The sequence below is a fragment of the Oryctolagus cuniculus genome, chromosome 5, assembly GCF_964237555.1.
Source record: "Oryctolagus cuniculus chromosome 5, mOryCun1.1, whole genome shotgun sequence".
Lineage (NCBI taxonomy): Eukaryota > Metazoa > Chordata > Mammalia > Lagomorpha > Leporidae > Oryctolagus > Oryctolagus cuniculus.
In genome coordinates, this window is record NC_091436.1 from 51,521,821 (window position 1) to 51,544,977 (window position 23,157).

General features: G+C 44.5%; 1 protein-coding gene across 8 annotated transcripts in view; it reads left to right on the forward strand.

The window, feature by feature from the left end:
• MCM9 (minichromosome maintenance 9 homologous recombination repair factor) overlaps window positions 1-23,157 on the forward strand; it is a 404,677-nt gene that overhangs the window by 94,945 nt on the left and 286,575 nt on the right. For 4 of the 8 annotated variants that reach the window (XR_011388553.1, XM_008263432.4, XM_002714928.5 and 1 more), the window contains one exon: window positions 983-4,305. The exons of the other annotated variants lie outside the window; for them this stretch is intronic. Coding sequence is in view for 3 of the 4 variants with exons in the window: in XM_008263432.4 (XP_008261654.1) it covers window positions 983-2,435 (1,453 nt within the window). In the remaining variant the exon portion in view is untranslated. Of the gene's footprint in view, window positions 1-982; window positions 4,306-23,157 lie in introns of those variants that run through there. 8 annotated transcript variants of the gene reach the window in all.

Genomic DNA, 23,157 nt, shown 5'->3' on the forward strand with positions numbered 1-23,157 from the left:
TATATCAAAATTTACTTTTGTTTTCTGTTAACATTTGAAACACACCTGTATACTGTTTACATTTTCATGCATCTAAATGTATTCTTCCTCCATTTCTATGCTCACACATGAATTTTGGAATAGATTGCTCATCTGCTTGTGGTACGTCTTTTCAGAGTTAGTACATGCAAGCAGGGTCCTAGCGTACTGAACAACAAAAGAGCGTTTGGGAAAGGCTTTCTGAAGGACCTGTTATAGAGAACTACAGTTCCTGATAGAAACTGGTCCTACGGCATTATTTACAAAGAGTTAGGGAAGTAGATTTTACATCTTTATCAAATTCATGAATGGTAATAGCCCAGAACTGGTATTGAAACATGCCTGGGCCTCACAGGAAGTGTGTCACAGGTGTGTCTGCCATGAGTGTGAACGTGCAGAGGGTAGTAGGAGACCCAACACCGAGATGTTGCACACTCTTGGCTCCTGTGGAAGGTGACTTTTTAGATGAGCTAAAATTCAGAGACGTGAGAGATCATAATCTCTGGTCTTTCACTCTGGTTGTGATCTACAGCCTGTTTTTATTGAATAACTACAGCAACAACTACCTTGGTCAGCAGTCAGCTGCTGGGACAAAGATGTCTGTCTCATATTTGAGCATTTAGCATGAGAAATAAGACTACGTATTTTACTCTGATATCAAGCAATGTTAAATGAATTGAATGGACTTTCATAGAGAGCTAAACATGAAGACAAACCTCTTGTTTCATTTTCTTTATTTCACTGCAGCTTCAAGTTAATTTAGAATGTTTATCAAAGCACTTTAACTCTACTTTGATAAAAAGAATCATTTCTTTCTGCTGCTCTAGAGGACTATTCAATATTAACTTGGAATTATGTCGGACTTAAACCTTTGAGATGGCTTCTCAGAGACCAAAGAGAGAAAAAGATTAAAGCAAATTCTCTTCAGTACAGTACATATGTCCCTTATTTGTCTCTGCTGCAGGTTACAGAATCAGAATGTGCACCCGTCCCAGCCACAGGCAGTGGAGTCTGCAGAGGCTTCTCCAGGATCCTCAGGAAATGATTCAGGGGAACAGTCACAGTTCAGAACTTCCACACCACAAGAATTGACCTGTGGCATGCATACCTCCTCTCCTGGAGGCATTCCCAAGGGAAGCCTACTTCCAGATCCCCCATCCCAGCCAGGGCCCAGCACATCAACAAGTAGAAAACATTCAGCTGAGCACAAAAGTGGCAGAGATGATAGTTTGGGCTGGTTTGACTTCAAGGAAACTCCTCAGATTGAACCTAAAGACTCTGTTCTATGTCCTGGTCCCAAAACCAGTGGGGAAGATATGGTTTTGAAAATCTCTAACAGCAAACTTCAGGGAAAGGACAAAAGTGCACCAAGCCAGAGGAGAAAATTGGAAGCCAGGCAACTTTCATCACCAGGAGAGACAGATACTCCACTAAGGTCAGGCAAGGTTGAAGGTAAAAAGGCAAAAACGGTAGCACTAGTTTCTGCAGCAGCATTACCTGCTGATGAGCCAGACTCTGTACCGACTCACCATGTCCCTAGTGAACTGCACAGAAGGCACAAGAAGCGGACCCAGGAGTTTTGCAGAAGCACTGCCAGGGTACCTTCCATGCCCACAGCCTCTCACAGCCCAGAAAGAACATCAGAAACTCCCAAAAGAAAGAGACCAAAATCCCATGTTGAGGCGGAAGAGCCTGAACTTGAAAGTGTTGAGAGCCCAAGTGCCCCTCTGACCAAACTGGCAAAATTTACTTTCAAACAGAAATCGAAACTGACCCACTCCCCTGAAGACCACAGCCATGTGTCTACTGGCACAACTAAAATAGCAGTTCACAGTCCTACAGTTTCTCAGCACAGAACCAAAAAAGCAGCAGCTCTGCCTGCACAGGCTCCAGAAATGCTGGCATCTACCTCAGGAACCAGAAGCTCAGCCCAGCTGCGGGGTAAGGCGAGGGGGCAGCCACGACAGCCACCAGAGAAGGACGAATCAAAAGAGAAGAGGGAATATGTCCCTGAAGAGAGTGTGATTCTGCCTGAGCCAGGGCCTGGGGGCGACTCTGGGCGTTCTCCTCGGATGCATGAGAGAGGCAAACAGGAAGAGGTTTCAGGCAACAGTAAGAGCAATAAGGTTCATTCTGGTACCTTAGCCAAACTGGCAAACTTCTGCTTTACTTCTCCGTCAGAATCCAAATCAGAATCCCCTCCCCCTCCTGAAAGGAAGAACTGGGGTGAGAGCCACCCAAGTGCTCCTGCAACCACAGCCACCGCACTGGGCAGTAACAGGAAATCTTTTCAGCTGCGGGGGTCAACCGAGAAACTGATTCTTGCCCCAAACCCTCTCTTTACTTTACCAGAACTGGATGATGAAGCATTAGATTTTGATTGGGACGAAGAAATGAGAAAAAAGCCGTGCCTGTGAAAACCTTCCCCGACTGCTCAGCATCTTCGGGATGTATGAGCGTGGGTGGATGAGCATAGGAACGTTGGTCGTGTGGAGGCCCATTCCGAATAGCAGCTCCCCCAAAGGGCCTTATACTGTGAGGCTTACATTCATGACTTAGAAGTCCTGTAATCAATTTAGGTCAGCATGATGCCAGCGGAAGTCAGGTTACTTGATGTTAGGCGTAATTTTGGAGCGCTTACATTCCCAAAGATATTTCTGTTTTTTATTTGCTTGTAAGGGTTTTCCTTAGATTCTTTCTTTCATTCTGTCAGGAACAAATGCCAGGAAAGTATCACTTATAAATCAAATATGGTTGAGGAAGCCTTTTCTATTTTTACTTTTGTGAATTCCGAAATATCTGGCTACCAAATAGTATCCTTCTAAAGTACTGACCTTTCGAGTTTTTCTTTTATGAGTCAACTGTTTGTGCTCCATGTTCTTTTTTTGTCTAAGAGACTTCCCTCTAACACAACTTAAATCCTGTTGTTAGAAGAGCGTGTGCAGTAGTCTCAGTCATACATCATGTTACATCTACCCAGATGGTAGAGAAGTGTGATTCCTATTAGGTTAGCATTAATTGGTATTTAAAACCAAGCAAATTACTGTGTTTGATGGGAACAGATAACCCAAGCAATGTCTTTCTGAATGGTTATAAAATCCCTTTCTCTTGTGGATTCTAGTAGGGGTTGTGAGGATTCCATAGTCACAGACATTCTATTTTGAATCATGTATTTGTAATAATGAATGGCAGTTTAATTGTCAGAGGGACTTTTGGACATGAAGAATACTCAAAACAATGTGTACTTTGTTGAATGTTCATCTCATTAAATTCGTACAGAGAAAATAAAATTTAAGAATACCAGTTTTTCTTGAGCATTTAAGCATTCATTCCAAAATTGGCTAATTGAACTTTCTGAAAAATTTCAAATTGTGATTACAAATTTAGTATGAATGAGGTTTTTGAAAACATGAAACAATTTAAGCAAATTGAAAAATATATAAATAAGCAGTGATTATGAAATTTACTTTTGCATATTCACATAAACCTGTTCTAAAACATCAAGACAATGGCTTAAGTGATCTGTTGTTTTACTACTTGCTTAATGGCTTCCCAGTATAGTATGATTCTTAATTTTGACATATTCCCAATTATTTTCCTGCTTTCCTGGGTTTCAGTATTCTTATTAGCACTGAAGGAAAATGAGAGAATCTGGGTTTTTGACCAGCTGAATCTCAGTCTGGACATGGTCTGATTATGTAGATGAGAGAAATTCAAACCTTAGCCACTGTGTGGAGCTGACTTGTTTTTAAATGGTAAGCTTTTTAAGTCCCTTCATTATGAATTTTTGTCTTTGATACTTGTTACCTTTTGGAGTAATGATGTATTGGGTTTTGTATGAGTGACAATATCTAGTGTATTGCTTTGTCATTAGGGTATTTTGATGTCTTTTCATATTGTTGGAAATGTTTATATTCATTGGGAATTTTGATGTAGAGTTTTTGCTTCTTAGTAGTGATAGATTTAATTTTTGTAATTATCTGTTTAAGACATCTAGATAATAATTCATATTTTATAATAGAGTATTGAATTCTCTCTCTCCTTGGTTGTTGTGTATGACTGCCCTTGCCATCTCCTACCTGGTTGCTACTTGTGACCACCATAAATGCTATTTATGCTAATCAGTTAATCGTATTTTCCATTTCAGTACCTCTGCCAAAATTACAAGTTACTTCTTTGGTGCTTACCCTAATATAAATACCTGTAAGTCTAAATACTATAAACAGACTTAATTGTTGGAAAAAATAAAATATTCAATATAAGTACTCCCTTTTCTAAAAAATTAAACTTGTGTCAGTGCCTCCCTTCGTTTTACACCTTTCTGTGCCTGCTTTTGTATAAGGTGTGCAGGTATCAGCTTGTTCAATGGAAGTCCTTTTATGTTGACTTCCATGTTCTTTTACACTCCCACGTTTCTAGGAGCCTCTCACTAACTTAAAACTTAACAGTGTTCCAGAGCTATTTTGATTTTTTTCTTGCCCTAGGCTATAGAATCAGCTCTTTGAAGGTACCATACTTCCTCTCGATGTTGGGGGTGTAAGAGAACGAACTCTGGATCTCAGGAATGCACAGGGAAGTCACTAGCAGGCACAAGTCCTCTCCCTGCTCTGGGTCATTTGTAGTATTTGCAGAGCCGGAGACAGCTCACCTTTTACCCTTTGTGTCCCATTTTTCTTACAGTAGTATATGCTGTCACAACTAAAACATGGTCTTTAATGTGTGTACCATGGAAGCACATAGGTGGATCGGGAAATATGTACAATTTAAACTTCATATATCTGGTCCATAGAAAAGTGTAAAAACAAAATAGCCTATTTCTGAATCAGTTTGTCAAAATATTTTTATTTCAGGCTAGTGCACTCCTTGAAAACATTTTAGTAATATAAAATTATTTAAATATAATAAAAGTTATAGTTTTCTTTGTGAAAAGACCAAATTAGAATTTAAATTCTAGTATAACCATATAAAATAATTGAATTTTCTGACATTTTAAAGATTAATCTTCAGGGTACATTTATCATGGAAGGAATTTTATCATTTTCAGAATCTTTTTTTTTTTTGACAGGCAGAGTGGACAGAGAGAGAGATACAGAGAGAAAGGTCTTCCTTTTGCCGTTGGTTCAACCTCCAATGGCCACTGCGGCTGGCGCGCTGTGACTGGCCCACTGCACTGATCCGATGGCAGGAGCCAGGTACTTATCCTGGTCTCCCATGCGGGTGCAGGGCCCTAGCACTTGGGCCATCCTCCACTGCACTCCCTGGCCACAGCAGAGAGCTGGCCTGGAAGAGGGGCAGCCGGGACAGAATTAGAACCCGGTGTGCCGGCGCCGCAAGGCGGAGGATTAGCCTAGCGAGCCGCGGCAGCTCCGGCCGATTTTCACAATCTTAAAGATATAGATATAGGGGCTGCCGCTGTGATGTAGCAGGTGAAGCTGCTGCTTGCGTGTCGGTATCCCGTGTGGGTGTAGTTTGAGTCCTGGCTGCTCCACTTCCCATTGGGCTCTCTGCTGTGGCCTCAAAAAATGATGGAGGATGGCGCAAGCACTTGAGCCATCTTCTGCTTTCCCCGGCCACAGCAGAGAGCCAGATTTGAAGTGGATCAACCAGGTCTCAAACCAGTGCCCATATGGGATGCTGGCATTGCAGGCAGTGGCTTTACCTGCTATACCACAGTGTCTGCCCCATCACTCTACAACATTAAGGAGTTTAGGAGCAACTACTCTGGAATTGTCGCTCCCCCTCTTCATGGAGGAACGACACAGGACCCTGCGCTGTTCTTTCATCTGCTCGGCCCTCCCCGGGTTTGCTGCTGGTTCTTGCCGGGTTGGCTACTATCCCTTCCACCTCCGTGGAAGGGCGGTTCCCCCTGGCCACTTTCCCCACTTCTGCGGGGGAGCGGCACACCGCCGGCCGGCTCTCTCGGGGGCTGCACAGGTGTTCCTTCAGATAGATGTTCCCCTTAGATGTTCCTGGTGCATGTTGTCTCTCTCCTCCTTTATAGTCCTCTTCCACCAATCCCAACTCTGCTACCCACACGCCGAGCACGCTGCTCTCCTCCAATCAGGAGCAGGTCCTACAGTTTATTGGTTGAACTGGAGGCAGCTGTGTAGAAGCTGTTTCTCCCTTCTCAGCGCCATATTGTGGGGGAGCAGATGCATAGAATAAGCCTTAATTCCAGTAACTTAGTCTAGTCCGGGTTGCTCCCCACAGGAATCACAGTCATTTGGGCTGATCCAGGGTCAGGTGAAGCTTTCAGAAGCAGCACCTCAATAACCCAGTTCCAATCCTAACAAGCACAGTATGCAGGGCTGGGCAGTGCATGGTCCTCAGTGATCAGAGCAGTATCTTCCTTGTGTGCTTTCTTTGTTGTTCACATTCAAGAAAGAGTAAAGGCCTCTGGCTCACATTGTACTCGCCCTCATGAGGGGTTTGCTGTTGGTGCCCCTTCTTGCCCATGGTCTAGCCCCCAGGTTGATAGGGAGCTGTCCACACCATTCCTCTTCACTACTGCTCACAGTGTGTCACACCCTTCAGATGTTCTGATGTCAGTTCCACTGGCACTTCTCTTTTTTAAAGGTTTGAGAATGCATCTAAGGGTCATACTTGGAAAACTGAGCATGACAAATGGTAAACTACTATACTTAACAAAATTGTTGCTGTGTCTGTAAACACTGGTGCACGAGATGGTTCAAGGAAGACAATAGGATATACACACTGGCTCTGGTCTCAAGAACAAGATAATAAAGTAACTAATGGCCACAAATTATTTCTCAACTGCTCTTATTTATGTTTAGTTAGAATCTTAACACCTTGGCTGAGTGGAGTCTCAACAGAACAGGCACTTGTACCAGGTGTATTTTTATGTGGGGACAAACTTGGTTGAACTTCAGGTTTTCACAAATGAAACCAGTGTTGAAGCACTGTTTGATATTTCAGATCTGACTTTTTCAGGGCCCCATTGATACATAAAGAAGAACAGGTATTATAGCAAAGCTGGAAATGAGGTGAATTGTAGAACTAGCTAGAGCGCAACCTCTCTGTCTCCAGTGATCTCATTCATGAAAGCAGAGGATCAGGCATTCTGAGTCAGATATGGTTATGAAAAAGGAAACCCCAAAGGCTAACTGAAATAGAAGTAGGTTTGCTGTGAGGATCCAGCAGGGAGTCTCATTAAGGACAGGAAACAGTCTCTCCAAGCTACACTGTGTCTGCCAGAGCCTGGAATTCAGGACTAAAGCTGTTTCCCCAGGCACCAGGGGGGTCCTCATGCCAGCCCCACCAAACCCCTGGCACTTCTGTCTTGGTTAGTGTGCTGATTCAGAGTCGTGGTTTGTTCACCTTGGTTCAGAAGGAGTGGCAGTGAGGGGCAAGTGGCTTGATCTGTAGGTGAAAATAGTCTGTTGAGAATAGAGTGGGAGGCAATGTCTGGCCCATCGAGGAATCCCAGTCTCAGCAGGGTTTCGGTTATCGGTTCTGTTGTTCTGCAATCCTTACTGATTGTATCGTGACTGAGCTGTGAGAGCATGCCTCTGAAGGCACTTGGGTCATCTTTCCCAAGGGAGCCATTTAAATTTTGCTGTGGGCCCACTGGCAGTGCTGGAAGTGCAGCTGAGCTACAGGCCACGGAGGGGACAGTTTGTGTCAATGGTTATCAAGTGTCCATTTTCCTGAGCATAAAATCGCCCATCGTAACTACCCTGAAATACTTAGATGAAAGTAAAAATAGATGGGGATATGTGAAGGTAGTTACTCTGGAATGTACTTTAGGGTAATGCTTCAGGATAATCTGAGCAGTTAAGAAACACTTTAACATTTTCCAGATTCTCAACTGTAGATTGGCCAGCTGAGTAGGGACTGGATCCACTATGAGAATTACGTGTGTCGCAAGTGTACTTTAATGCTGTGTAAAATTACAGCAAGCTGATATTCCAGCCTAATTTTAAACTGAGGAATAATGCAGTTTTGAACTTTAATGATCTTGTTTTAGCATTGTTGGGAAATGAAGCTGATTTTTAAAAAGGGAAATCTAAAGCAATTTGAGGGATCTAATATACCTAAAACTTAACTTGTGGTCTATGAGGGGACCCAGTGTGAATGTCAGAGAGACACTGTTGCCTGGGACATAGTGAATCTTTCAAGAGCACCCCTTGTTTATAGACCTTACCCTACGAAGTAGTAAAAGCAGAAAAAAATTAAGTATCTGTACAACATGTATTTGCCAGACACTGTCCAGTTGTTTTTCTTCCCAATATCATTACTTTATGAAGGTTACAAAAGCAGTGAAATTTTAATCTCATTACAGTTACATGTATGGCTATTATACCTTTCTCCAACAGTACTAAAATACAGAGTTTCAAAGAAATTTTGAGTCAAAATTAAATTCACAGAAGTTGACATTTTTCTAAGTTGGTTTGAAGTACTTATTTTGCCCCAATGATATTTTAATTGCAATATAACAGTAGTATCAATCATATTCACATTTAAAGTTTTCACATTTAAAGTTTTCAAGACATTTACTACATTACATTTGTTTGCACAATAAGCAATATTCATAATTCAGAAAATAATTAATTTTACAGATAAGAAAAATTGTAACATAGTTATATATTTTTAAAAAGATCCTTATTTTTTTTTAACTTTTATTTAATGAATATAAATTTCCAAAGTACGACTTATGGATTACAATGGCTTCCCCCACATACCGTCCCTCCCACCCACAACCCTCCCCTTTCCCACTCCCTCTCCCCTTCCATTCACATCAAGATTCATTTTTGATTATCTTAATATACAGAAGATCAGTTAGTATACCTTAAGTAAGGATTTCAACAGTTTGCTCCCACACAGAAACATAAAGTGAAAAATAATAGATGATTTTTTTAAATGATGATGAAATCAGATCAGACCTATTGTCATGTTTAATCCCAGTGAGAGTCAAGTTGGGAATTGATAATTTCTTTTTTTTTTTTTTTTTACAGAAGATCAGTTTAGTATGCATTAAGTAAAGATTTCAACAGTTTGCACCCCCATAGAAACACAAAGTGAAATATACTGTTTGAGTACTCGTTATAGCATTAAATCTCAATGTACAGCACATTAAGGACAGAGATCCTACATGAGGAGTAAGTGCACAGTGACTCCTGTTGTTGACTTTACCAATTGACACTCCTGTCTATGGCATCAGTAGTCTCCCTATGCTCCAGTCATGAGTTTCCAAGGCTATGGAAGCCCTCTGAGTTCTCCGACTCTTATCTTGTTTAGACAAGGTCATAGTCAAAGTGGAGGTTCTCTCCTCCCTTCAGAGAAAGGTACCTCCTTCTTTGAAGACCTGTTCTTTCCACTGGGATCTCACTCACGGAGATCTTTTTGCCAGAGTGTCTTGGCTTTCCATGCCTGAAATACTCTCATGGGCTTTTCAGCCAGATCCGAATGCAAAAGATCCTTATTATAACCTTATTTGAAAGACTATTAGGTTCTGAAAGATATACCTTTTAACTCCTTCCTTCGCTTCTTTTTTTTAAAATTTATTTGAAAGGCAAAGTCACAGAGAGACAGAGAGAGAGACTTTTTTCCACTGGTTCACTCCACAAATGGCCACAATGGCCAGAGCTGGGCCGATCGGAAGCCAGGAGCTTCCTACGGGTCTCCCACATGGATATAGGGGCCCAAGGACTTGGGCCATCTTCTACTGCTTTCCCAGGCCATTGCAGAGAACTAAATCAGTAGTGCAGCAGCTGGGACTTGACTTGGCGGCCATATAGGATACTGGCATTGCAGGTGGCGGCTTTATCCACTATGCCACAGCGCCTGCCCTACTTCCTTCACTTCTTATGGCTCCACTAAAAGTATTATCTATTGATAAAATTATTTTGGCAGTTTGCTATGTGCTGATTATTCTTGGAAGCATTTTTCATGCAAGAACTTAATCCTCACAGCAATCTATTATAATTGGGTATTATCCTCATTTTACAGATTATGTAACTGCATCTTAGAGTTGCTAAATAACTTGACCAAAGTTACATTATTAGTCAGTGAAGTACTGCCTGTATTAATTCATAAAGTCAGAGAGAAAATAGGACCTACAAGAAACTCCTCCTTTTGCTAGGCTCTTGATCCATTTCCCCACTGACCTACCTGTGCCAACATGTCTACCATGTCCAATGTGGTAGATGGCCCATCCCTAATCCAGGGGTGGGGAATGTCTGGCCCGCAGCCTGGATGAGGCCCACAAAATCATTTCGTCTGCCCCTGCCAGCACAACCACAGGCAGGACTTGAAGTTCAGTAAATCTGTAGCAGGCTAATCTCTAAGTTGATGATTCTGTATGCCCTGAGAGCAATGTTATAGATATCCAAATGGCCTTTGGCAGAAGAAAGGTTCCCTGGTCGTGTAAGAAAACCCTTCCAGCTGTGTACCAGTTCCTTTCTCGTCTGTTCTAGGACATAGCTCCAGCCATTCTCCCCGCTCTCCTGCTTCATCTGTTTCTCCTTTTCTACTGCGTCGTTTGCACCAGAACATACACATCCTGGTCTTATTCCCATCTTCAAAAACAAAACAAAAGCACCTTTTGACCATGCTTCCCCCTTTTAGCAAGACTTTTTATTTTTTTTTTATTTATTTATTTACAGGCAGAGTGGACAGTGAGAGAGAGACAGAGAGAAAGGTCTTCCTTTGCCATTGGTTCACCCTCCAATGGCCGCCACGGCCGGTACGCTGCGGCCGGTGCACCGCGCCTATCCAAAGGCAGGAGCCAGGTGCTTTTCCTGGTCTCCCATGGGATGCAGGGCCCAAGCACCTGGGCCATCCTCCACTGCACTCCCGGGCCATAGCAGAGAGCTGGCCTGGAAGAGGGGCAACCGGGACAGAATCTGGTGCCCCGACTGGGACTAGAACCCAGTGTGCCGGCGCTGCAGGTGGAGGATTAGCCTATTGAGCCGCGGCGCTGGCCTAAGACTTTTTATTTGTTCCTTGTGTCCTCGCCTCTCTCCTGAAGCACTGTAGTTAAGTTTTCGCCCTCATCACTGCGCCAGAACTCTGTTACCAAAGTCGCCAGTGATCTTCAGTGCTCCATTCTGTGTCTTTCCTGGATTCTGCAGTTGGTTACTCTCCCTTCCCTGAAATATTTTGTCCCTTGGTTTATAGGATGCAGCCTGTGGTTTTCCTTAGAAACCTCTTGGCATTTCCACTCCTTACCCAAGAGCCTCACCTCCAAGGCATTTACTGTTTGAAGTGCAGGGCTCTTTGCGCTCCCTGGCCATGCCTTTGGTACTCTTGTTGAATCTTGGGCTCTCAGCGCTGGCTCTTAGCTGCTGCCTCTTTTTTCCTGAACTCTAGACTCCTGTGTCCAGCTCAGCACAGTTTCTACTTGGGTATCTAAAAGATGTCTCAACTGCATGTACTACAAATTACATTCCTGCTCTCATTCCCCACAAACTTGCTCCTTTTCCATCATAGTAAATTAAATGGAGACTCCATGAGTTGCTTAGGCAAAAAAGTCATTCTTCTTATTGTACTTCACATCCGTTCTGTTAGCAGATCTCTATTAAAATTACATTCAGAATCTCATCACTTCACACCACATTTGCTGAGAGCAGATCTGTCCAAGCTACCATTCCCTCCTGCCTTGCCAACCCCCTGTCTCCTTAGAGGCTATTTTCTGTACAGTAATCAAAGTGATTCTGTTGATGTATAAAGTCCAATCATGGTGCTTCTTACCACAGACCATTTGTTGGCTAACTATCTCTGCTTAAAAATCAAAGCCTGTAAAATGATTAAGGCTCCATACATGTGGCCACCAACTATTTTTTTTTTAATTAAGATTTATTTATTTGAGAGAATTACTGACAGAGGTAGAGACAGAAAGGTCTTCACTCCCCAAAAGGCCATGATGGCCGGAGCTGGGCCAGTCTGAAGCCAGGAGCTTCCTCGGGGTCTCCCATGTGGGTACAGGGGCACAAACACTTGGGACATTTCCACTGCTTTCCCGGGCCATAGCAGAGAGCTGGACTAGAAGAGGAGCAGCCAGGACTCAAACTGTTGCCCATATAGGCTGCCGGTGCTGCAGGCAGAGGCTTAGCCCACGACGCCACAACGCCAGCTCCCACCTACTAATTCTTGACATTGCACACCTACCTCACTGCAGTTCCTGTAACATTCCAAACATGATCTAGCCCCAGGGCCTTTTTACTTGCTGTTCTGCATGGAGTGTACTTCTCCTGAATTACCAAAGAATCACCCTCTCATTCATCATGATTTTACATAAACGTCATCCCTCAGTGGAACCCTAACCAACCGAAATTGCAAAACAGTGTTCTCTTTCATAATGTTTCCATGGCATTTTTATTATCTAATATACTATGTAGAATTTATTTTATCATTTGTATCATTTATTGTCTGTGCTAACCAAGGGTGAGGGAAAACTAGAATGGATAGTAAAGGAGAGATCAGCTGTTGTGATAGGGCCGTGGCTCACCAGGCTACATCTGGCCTGGTGAACAGGGCTAAGGGTACTCTGTTGACATTTCTAGGATGTGATTTTTATAGGGGCCAGACTGTTAAGTGGAGATGGGAAGGCGATTACCACTTTGCTTTGTTTGGGTCTTCAAGGGTGAAACCAATTTTTGCTACCTACCCTGAGTTGTTTGTAATTTGCAGTCTGTCCCTGAAGCCTGAGGACAGCTTGAGTTCTTCCCCACTCTGATAGCTTTTGCCCACAGGCCAACGATGCAGTGTAAGGATGTAGGCGTTCTGCCAACATCCACGTGTTTTCCATTTCAGCTGTACAGTTAGAAACTGCGAAAGTTCCTGATATTGGGTGGGCCCCTGGACCAACTTGAGCCACAGTCAGATGGGGCTGGGCCAGAAGTCCATTTACTGGCCCCCACTCACATCTGCTCTACGAGACAGACCATGTTTTGTATCCTGCTGGGTATCAGTGTCAACTCAGACCTTGTATCCAGCAATTCTCAAGATGTTAGCCTATTTCCTTTCCCCGAAGAATAAGTATCCAAGGAAATACACGTTGGTCCCTTTGGGGAAGGACTTTGGGTTACGTAGACCTGCCAAGGTGTTGCAGGGTAGTTCCTCCTGAAGCCGCTGGCATTTCTTTCCTTTGGTTACTGGGCTCTGAGTAGAAAAACCGGTTCAGGTTCAGAAGCTGGTCAAAGATTTGTAACTTGTTCTTTGCACAGCTGCCCTCATCCTCCCTGTGATCCTTTCTTTTGACTGTGTTGATCAGTGCATCAGACTCACCTGGAAGCCTTGTTAAGCTACTGATTGCTGGCCCCACTCCCAGAGTCTAACTAGGTAGATCTGGGGCCTGAGAGATGGCATTTATAATCATTTCCCAAGTGAAGCCATTGCTGCTGGTCAGGGACCCAACTTTGAGAATCGCTGGTGCAGACTGAGCAGTGTCCTTGTGGACTGCCCATCTGTCTGTCCCTGAGGACTCCAGCTGTTTCCATAGCTCTCTGTGAGACATTTTTTGTGCCTGCTACCCTGACCTAACATTGCTCTACCTTGCTTTTTTGACAGTTAAATGTTGTCACCTGGCCTCTGTTATTCCAGGATGTTAGCTTTCCACTTGCATCAACCATTGGGGAGAGTTCATGACCTTGGGCTATTGCTCTCTGCAGCTCAGGGCAATCTTTGGAGGGTATTTGGCTGGTGACCTCTGAGCTGTTAGCTGCCAACACTCTCAGCAGCTCGGGAAGATGGAGACTACATTTAAGGGACACCAAAAGAAATCAATAGTAAAGATAAATATTTTAGTGCAATATTTTTAAAAATCAAAATACAAAAAAATCTATGCTGAATAGAATATTTTTTAATTTGAGCGTCCAAGAGACAGAGAGCTCCCATCCATTTGTTCTCTCCCCAAATGCTTACATCAGCCAGGTCTGGGACATGCTGAAGCCAAGAACCAGGAACTCATCTGGGTCCCTCATGTTGGTGGCAGGAATCCGATTACTTGGGCCATCATTGCTGCCTTTCAAGATCCGTATTAACCGGAAGCTGGAATCAGAACTGGAGCTGGAACGTGAAACTCAGGCATTCTGATGTCGGACATGATTGCCCTAATCAGCATTTTAATTGCTAGGTCAAGTGCTCACCCTAAAATAGAAAATTTTAAATAGAGAAACATCAATGTTATTGTGTCTCTTTTTGCCTCAGGTTCCAGTACGACTTAAGATGGTACTGTCTTCCCTCACCAGAGTTTGGGATCTGTGAGGGCAGGGAATGGTCTATTTTGCAAACCAGCATACTCCTGGTTGTTAGAAGGATGTCTAGTATATAATAGGTGTTCAATAAATGTCCATTGAATCAGACATTTAAAACCCCAAAGTGGGAGCCTGCACTGTGGTGTAGCAGGGTAAGCCACAGTCTGCAGCGCCAGCATCCTCTATGGGCACTGGTTTGAATCCTGGCTGCTCCACTTCGATCCAGCTTCCTGATAATATACCTGGGAAAGCAGCGGAAGATGGCCCAAGTGCTTGGGCCACTGCACCCACATGGGAGACCCAGAAGAAGCTCTTGGCTTCTGGCTTCGGCCTGGCCTACCCCTGACCACTGGGGCCATTTAAGGAGTGAGCCAGTGGATGGAAGTTTGGTATCTCTCTCTCTCTCTCTCTCTCTCTCTCTCTCTCTCTCTCTCTCTCTCTCTCCTCCTCCCCCAGAAGCTTTCAAATAAATAAATCTTTAAGAAAAATAAAAAAGACACCAAAGGGAAGAATTACCAATTATCTACATTTCCTGTTTCCCCCCTCCTTTCTTTTCCCAGTGTTTCCCCACCAGTGTTGACTGCCCATGAACTGCTGCCTCCAGATATACACATTTTGAGGTGTATATGATTAAGAAAATTCTTAATTTCATCACCAGATTTAAGGGAAATGTGGAATTTTTTTCACCATACTGGTTATTAGCTTGTGTAATTTCGAGTGATGTTTTTCAGAAATGTTCTGTTGATGCTGAAAAATTTCCCTGCCCCTAAGTACACATGGATGTAGAATTCCAGGACCTAAAGTTGACCAGAAAGCGATAGAGCGTGAACTGCGTGAAGGTTGGCAAGCTGCTTGGCTCCTCTCTGCTTTCTGTCGCAGTGAGACACATGAGGACCCTGAAGGGAAGCTCTGTGGTTGACGTTAGCATGTCCTGAGTTAAATAGTCACACTTTTGCACATGATGTCAGAAAACTATGTGCAGTGACTCCTGTAAGTGTCCCCACAGCAGAGCCCATGGCCATGGTTTCCCACCCATCTTGCTCCCGCAGTCAATTCTAACCTTTTTTTTTTTTTTAGCCAGTGAAGGGAACTTAGGAGTCTGTGGGTCAGATGAGAATCTCAGTGGTCAAAAAGAAAACTTGTATTTACTACAGGAAAATGAGATGATATCCTACCTAGGCTGGAACACGGAGGGAATCCTAAGGACCAGCTTGCCAATGTTATTTTAAAATGCAACAAAACCGAACAAGCAAAAATCCTAGCAAATAAAGATTTAAACCTGAGACGTTTCAGAAGCAGGTGAACTGTATCTGGTTGTCTTGGCTGTCCCTGGAACAAGAGCAACCTGTAAAGATGCTGGCATCTCAACAGAGTCCCACCCAATGATACAGAAGGACTGCTCTCCTCCCAGACCTGGAGAGATCTGAGCAGAGGGGGCAACTGTGAACATGTGGAAGAATGAAGAACATGATGGTATAGAGCATGTGTGAGGCATCACAGTAGACACAATGTGTGTCGGTGTATATATGATAGACATTTGTTTAGTTCTCACTGCAACTGTGAGAAAGTATTAGTAACCTTACTGTACAGATGAAAAAGAGATTGAGTGAGCCAAGTTAACTTTTTCAAGATCATGCAGCTAAACAAATGGATTCTGGTGGGGCTGGAACTGTTTGATCCCAAAGCCAGTGCCCTGGCAACTACACTGGGGCACATCCGAAAAGAAATGACTGTTGAGGCATAGCAGGACTCAATCAAGCTAAATAGGGTTCTTGAGCCAAAGCCATAGCCATAGGGTTCTTGGTCCTCTCCACTCAGTTATCTTTTGCAGAAAGAAGTGTGGAGCAGCCCTGTCCTGACACTAGGCAGGGCGACAGTGCTGGCTGGAGGTTGCTCTTTTCTCTACGAGCAGATCTTGGCATAGCAGGGGAGTCCTTACTGCCTTGGGCTTCATTCAGCATCTAAGAAATGCAGTGACACCGCAGGGCAGCTGCACTTTGCAACATTACACCTGGCAGTGGGCAATGCCACTATGTCATGTGGTGCTCCAGGGCACCTTCCACAAGAAAGCATATGGGGAACGATGTCTCTGGAGGATGGCAAGGGGGGCCATGCAAAGCATTCCTTTTTGTTTCCCATCAAATTTACTCAAATATCTCCTTTCATGGGAAGCTTTTCCTCACTAAGATGTTTTCAGTTGCTGGACCCTGGGACAGTAGCCTGAAGGGGCTTTTGTTTGTTTTCTGCTCTTGCATGCTTTGAACGGTGATTGTTCTAATAAGTGAATGGGCAGCCCTGGAAACAGAATCTGGGTCAGCCTGTTCTTACTGCGGTCTTGCACCACTAGGGGGCAGGAAGTCTCTGATAGAGGATCTGGAAAGGCAAAGCTGTAGGCATGCCACAGATTCGATACTCATGTTGACAATGCTTGAAAATTCTGTCTCATTTTGGCACTTGTGGCAGGCAGAGGGCAGCGGAGGAGTGAGCCAGGAGAATGGGGGCACCTCATCAGGTGTGGTGTTTAATCATTATGGAAAAACTGCTCTGTCTTCTATAGACTTTGAAAATGCAAACCTAAGCTGGTTCCGCGGCTCACTAGGCTAATCCTCCACCTTGCGGCGCCGGCACACCGGGTTCTAGTCCCAGTCGGGGCGCCGGATTCTGTCCCGGTTGCCCCTCTTCCAGGTCAGCTCTCTGCTGTGGCCCAGGAGTGCAGTGGAGGATGGCCCAATTCCTTGGGCCCTGCACCCCATGGGAGACCAGAAGAAGCACCTGGCTCCTGCCATCGGATCAGCGCGATGTGCCCGCCGCAGCGCGCTGGCCGTGGCAGCCATTGGAGGGTGAACCAACGGCAAAAGGAAGACCTTTCTCTCTGTCTCTCTCTCTCACTGTCCACTCTGCCTGTCAAAAAAAAAAAAGAAAGAATGCAAACCTAAGGAACAAGGCTGCAACAGGGCTTTGAATGCCTCTGAGCCAGGAGCTCAGAGCCCATTCCATTTAATAGAAACCTGTCATCTGAAAGAATATGCATTGAATAACAGGACTCACTGGGGAGGTGGGGAACAGGCAGTCAAATTCCAAGTTCTCACAGTCACCAGGAAGATTTTGTTCACTAGAAGCTGTAAAACAATTCCCAGAATCTGACACAAGCCATGGCTTGCATATGGAGATCCAAGTTTGAGCAACCTTTCAGGTGTGATGTTGGGAAGAGCATTGCATGCCGGATGGAGCTGCTTCCTGCTAGCCTCGTGACTACCAGAGAGTTTAAGCATTTGAACATCAATAAATCAGCACACTGTTTCCTTTGTGGGGTTGCTCAGGACCACCAGCAAGCATTTATTCACTACCTACTGTGTGTCAAGCATCGTGCTGGGTCCTGGGTTATATAAACAAGACAAATGTGGTCAGTCCCTGCCTCTTGAACATTATATCCTAATGAAGAGTGAATCACCCATATGACATATCTAATTTGCCTGCACATGGCATGGCATGTCACAAACACCAGATAATGGTTTTTAAATTTTCTTTTTGATCTCAAAGGCAGAGGAATACAGAGAGAGATCTTCCATCCAGTAGTTCATTTCCCAAATGCCCACAACAGCCAGGCCTGAGCCAGGCTAAAGTTAGGGTCCTGGAACTCCAGCCAAGTCTTCCACGCAAGTGGCAGGTACCCAAGTACTTGGGCTGTAACTTCTGTCTCCCAGAGTTGAGCATTTGCAGGAAGCAAGAAGCAGAAGCAGAGCCAGGACTTGATTCCGGGCACTCCAGTATAGGATGCAGGTGCCCTGGGTGTATCTTTTTTTTTTTTTTTTGGACAGAGTTAGTGAGAGAGACCAAGAGAAAGGTCTTCCTTTTCCATTGGTTCACACACACACACCCCAAATGGCCGCTATAGCTGGTGTGTTTCAGCCGGTGTCTCCCATGCGGGTGCAGGGCCCAAGCACCTGGGCCATCCTCCACTGCCTTCCCGGGCCACAGCAGAGAGCTGGACTGGAAGAGGAGCAACCGGGACAGAATCTGGTGCCCCAACCAGGACTGGAACCTGGTGTGCCGGCGCAGCAGGTGGAGGATTAGCCAAGTGAGCTGTGGCACCGGCCCTGGTGGTATCTTAACCACTGTGCCAAGCACCCTCCCCCATATATCAATTCTTTTCTCCCATCCTCTTCCTTGTCCCCTCCTCTCCCTCCTCCTCCAAAATATAATATTGTAGAACCATTTCAAGAATCTCCTTATCATAATGGGTCTCTGGAAACACAGAAGGGATTCATTCCTGCTTTATTATTTTCAGTCTGTCATTTTTTTCTGTCCACTGTTATGCAAGTCACCTTCATTGTTTGGGATTTCCAAACCTTCTCATACCAGCTACTAACCTTCCCAGCTCCCCTTGAACTCAGAGAATAAGTACTTTGACTAAGTCTCAGCCAGTCAGATGCACACTCCCCAGTCTGATTTTGGAGCTGAGGAGGCCAGGAAGAAGGAAGGCAGGATACTTCACCTAAGTAAGAGGGCTGTGGCAGATGCAGGAGTGCAGGAGGGGCAGGTTTGCAGGAGTGGTTGGCAATGTTCAAGCTCTAACACTAAGTGGCCTGGTTTGATGGTGTCAGTTTGTGGCCCTGGCTGTTGTTAGTTACCCCCCCCACACTTTTTTTTTTTTTTTTTTGACAGGCAGAGTTAGACTGTGGGAGAGAGAGAGACAGAGAGAAAGGTCTTCCTTTTTTTTTCCCCGTTGGTTCACCCCCCAAATGGCCGCTGCGGCCAGCGCACTGTGCTGATCTGAAGCCAGGAGCCAGGTGCTTCTCCTGATCTCCCATGCGGGTGCAGGGCCCAAGCACTTGGGCCATCCTTCACTGCACTCCCGGGCCACAGCAGAGAGCTGAACAGGAAGAGGAGCGACCGGGACTAGAACCCGGTGTGCTGGCACCGCAGGCAGAGGATTAGCCTACTGAGCCACGGCACCAACCAGTTACCCCTTTTCATAATCTGTTTTCAAGTCCAATTTTCTGATCTTCCCACTTATTCAAAAGCTACCAAATTCCTTTTATGCTCCAGTCACTACAGATGCATTTAATTCCATGCAGCTATGATCTCTCCTTGACATAGAATAAGAATTAATGAAGTCTCTGACCCTTGTCCTACAGGGGCTTGTGGCACAAATGATTTCCATATAATACATGCAACAGAGATGGAAAGATGGGGCCCTTCTATTAACGGGTGCAATACTGGACAGTGAGATTCAGGCATGGACGCACAGCTTATGACCGTAGGAACTCAGTTTAGTGAGAGAGATGAATACCTCAGCAGACAATGACATTTCATGAAAACAGTCCTAGAACTGCATTCAGGGTGCGAGGGGGCTCCCAGAGAGGACGCATCCCAGCTGAGGTGAGACAAGGGTGCTGTCCTGTCCATTCCTGCTGCTGTAACAAAATAATGTAGACCGCGTAGTGTGTAAACAATAGAAACTTATTTCTCATAGTTAGGGAGGCTGGGAGGTCCAAGGTCAAGGCAAGCAGATCAGTGTCTGTTCAACGCTTGTTCTCTGCTTCCAGGAAGAAGGGAAGAGCACTGTCCTCTCATGGCCAAAGAACAGAACAGGACAGGAGGAATGGCCAGGCAGCAGCCTGAAGCCTCTTTCTAAGGCATTAATCCCAGTCACGAGGCCCCGCCTCTTGATACTATCACATTTGGGGATTATACATTTCACAACAAGCTTGTAGAGACACAAACATTCAATGCATAGCAATACTTTGGAGAGGAAGATATGGTGTTTCAGTCAAATCTTAAAAGTAAGTGTGAGTCAGACAAACTGTAGGGAGGTCTGGGAGACCAGATGGCATTATCGTGTGCAAAAGAAAAGAGATTCATCACAGAGTATGAGGGATTTGCAGTTGGATTTGCTGGAGTCACTGTGTTCCTGGTGAAGAGCAGTGCAGTAGCCTGAGAGAAGAATGAACTTTGAGTGCAGGATTTGAACACAGAGGGGAGAATTGGGAGGAGCTGCCTAGGGAAGTGGAAAACAGTGGTGCACGGGGCCCAGGAGAAGACAGAGACCATGACAACCTTGTGGAAGCTGCCCAGGTATTAGTGGATTTTCTCCAGAAATGCTTGGCTACCAGTGCATAGCAATAGCACAGGACATTGGTCCAGAATTAGGGTTTTGTGAAAAATGAAGGCAGGCATTGGAATTTGAACTCTGGACCTTAGCTGAGGTCTGCTCAGGAAGAACGAGGCACACGGTTGAAAGCTGCCTGTGGCTCAGATGGAGGGGATGTAGGGGCGGAATGGGAAGGGATCCAGGATAGAGTTCTAACCGAAATCTGCATCTGTCCCATTTCATGCCCCAACAAGGGCCATCACAAGTTTGAATATAAGAGAAAATTCTGCATTCAACAGAAAATTCTTAAATAGTCACCTCAGTTCACCTCTTAGTGGTTATCCAGATGCTTTTCCCATTTTGATGGTCTGTGGCCACCCCATTATTTCCCCTACAAGGAAAATGAATGAGCACTCTAAGCATTTTAAGGGGAAAGCTTGTAATTATAGCCAACACTTACAGGGTGCTTTCTATATAAAGAAGTATTGATTTGATCTTCACAAAAAAAACACATGTAGTAGATACTATTATGACCTGTTATTCAGATGGAAACCTCAAGGGCCAAGAGCTTCAGAGGCTTGCCTGGGGTCACATAGGGGGCACATGGGAAGGCTGAGATCTGAACCCATATGATCTGACCAGGCATGGTGCCTTTACACACTCTGCTGCCTCCCCCTGCAAATCTCACCTCTGATTCTTATGGGCTGAACTGTATCCCTCTCCCACCTCCCAAAATTCATGTGTTGAATTTTGTGTCTGCCCTAGTACCTCAGAGTTTGACCATATTCGGAAAGAGGGTCTTTATAGAGTTGACTAAGTTAAGATGAGGTCATTGTGGTGGGCCCTGATGTCCTTATTAGGATAGGAGATTTGGACCCAGACACACACAGAGAGAAACCATATGAATCCCAGAGAGGCAATGCCATCTACAAGCCAAGGAGAGAGGCCTGGCACGGCTCCTTCCCTCCCGGCCCCCTGCTAATATTTTGGACTTTCTGGCCTCCATACCTGGGAGAAAATGAATTTGTATTGTTGAAGTGTCCTGGTCTGTGATGTTTTGTGGCCTCTTCCTCTCTAACTAATGTATTCACAGATCATCCATTGAGAAGGAGGAGGCAAAAAAGAAATTAAACTTTTAAGAGAATTCCCCTCTGTGGGGAGCAATCCGGACTAGACTAAGTTACTCGAATTAGGACTTATTCTATGCATCTGCTCTCCCACAATATGGCGCTGGGAGAGAAGTAAACAGCTTTCGCACAGCTGCCTCCAGTTCAACCAATTAACTGTAGGACTTGCTCCTGATTGGAGAGCAGCGTACTCGGCGTGTGGGCAGCCGAGTTGGGATTGGCGGAGGAGGACTATAAAGGAGGAGAGAGACGGCATGCACCAGGAACATCTAAGGGGAACATCTGAGGGAACACCTGTGCAGCCCCCCGAGAAAGCCGGCCGGCGGTGTGCCGCTCCCCTGCGGAAGTGGGGAATGTGGCCAGGGGGAACTGCCCTTCCACGGAGGTGGAAGGGATAGTAGCCAACCCGGGAAGAACCAGCAGCAAACCCGGGGAGGGCCGAGCAGACGAAAGAACAGCGCAGGGTCCTGTGTCGTTCCTCCACGAAGAGGGGGAGCGACACCCTCAAGTTAAAGTACAAAATATATGAGAATGTTTGCTGCATTCTATTAGATAAATGAAGGCTAATTGGATCCTGTTTTAAAAGAAATAATCCGAATTCGGTTCTATAATGGGGGTGTAATAAATAAAGCAGGGAAAGTCTCAATGTATGTTAAAGTGGTACCATGAAGTAGCATCACAGACAGGAAAGAGCAGCTCAATGAGGGCCTGGTGTGTTTGTTAATTAGCTGTCATCCCTTCCAGTGAGCCCACCTACGGATGCCAGAAACAGTGAGGGAGCAGAGACTTATTGATGGGAAGATGAAGTAAGCTGAGCATTAAGCACACAGCTTCCTAGAGGGCAGCAGGACTTTCATGAATAATGAATTCTGTCTTTCCTCATGTCTTCTGAGTTTCCTACTAATGCTGGGATTATTGGGTGAAACATGAGGCCTTCCAGTAATTACAGGCAACTGAGAGATTCTTAGAAAGTGTGATGGCATATTCCAGGGGAAAAGCGATTTCCAGCACATCTATTGTTTTTCTGATGAATTTCGACCACATTACATGCAAGGTGATGTGCTGGCTCTGTGGATCTTAACATGTTTGGGATTCTGCAAGCTCTCATAGCCCGGGCCCTTAGGAGATCTGCAGTGTGGCCATCTGAGGAGAATAGAAACTGAGGAACAATGCAATTACAAGTCTGAATCATCTTAAGAGTTGAATGCCTCATTTGTGAGTTGAAATGAAATGCAAACATAGGCCAATTCTGTCATTTTTAAATTCTTTTTCTGTGTTTTGCAGAGCCATATGCTTCATGACTGCAAAAGTTTACAACAAAGAAGTTTCACTGATCGTTTTACAAAGATTACTATCTCATTCCTCTATATATCTGGGATCTCTATTCTCATTTTTACTAATTTATTTCTTTTTTTTAATTATTGAATTTAATCATTTAACCTTATCTATGATGACATAAGTCAATACTACATTACAAAATTATATAGTTTTAGAAATAAAAAGACTTAATTAGAAAACCGCTACCTTCTCATCCCATAGATAAGAGAAAATGATACTGAGAGTTTGAGTGATTTGCTCAAAATCATCAAGTCAACAAATGGAATAGAGTTACAACATGTCTTTTTTTGTAAATGAAATTTTCATTATTTTTGTAACAAGTTTACTCTTCTATTTCCTGTATACTTTCTGTCTTACCATGTTT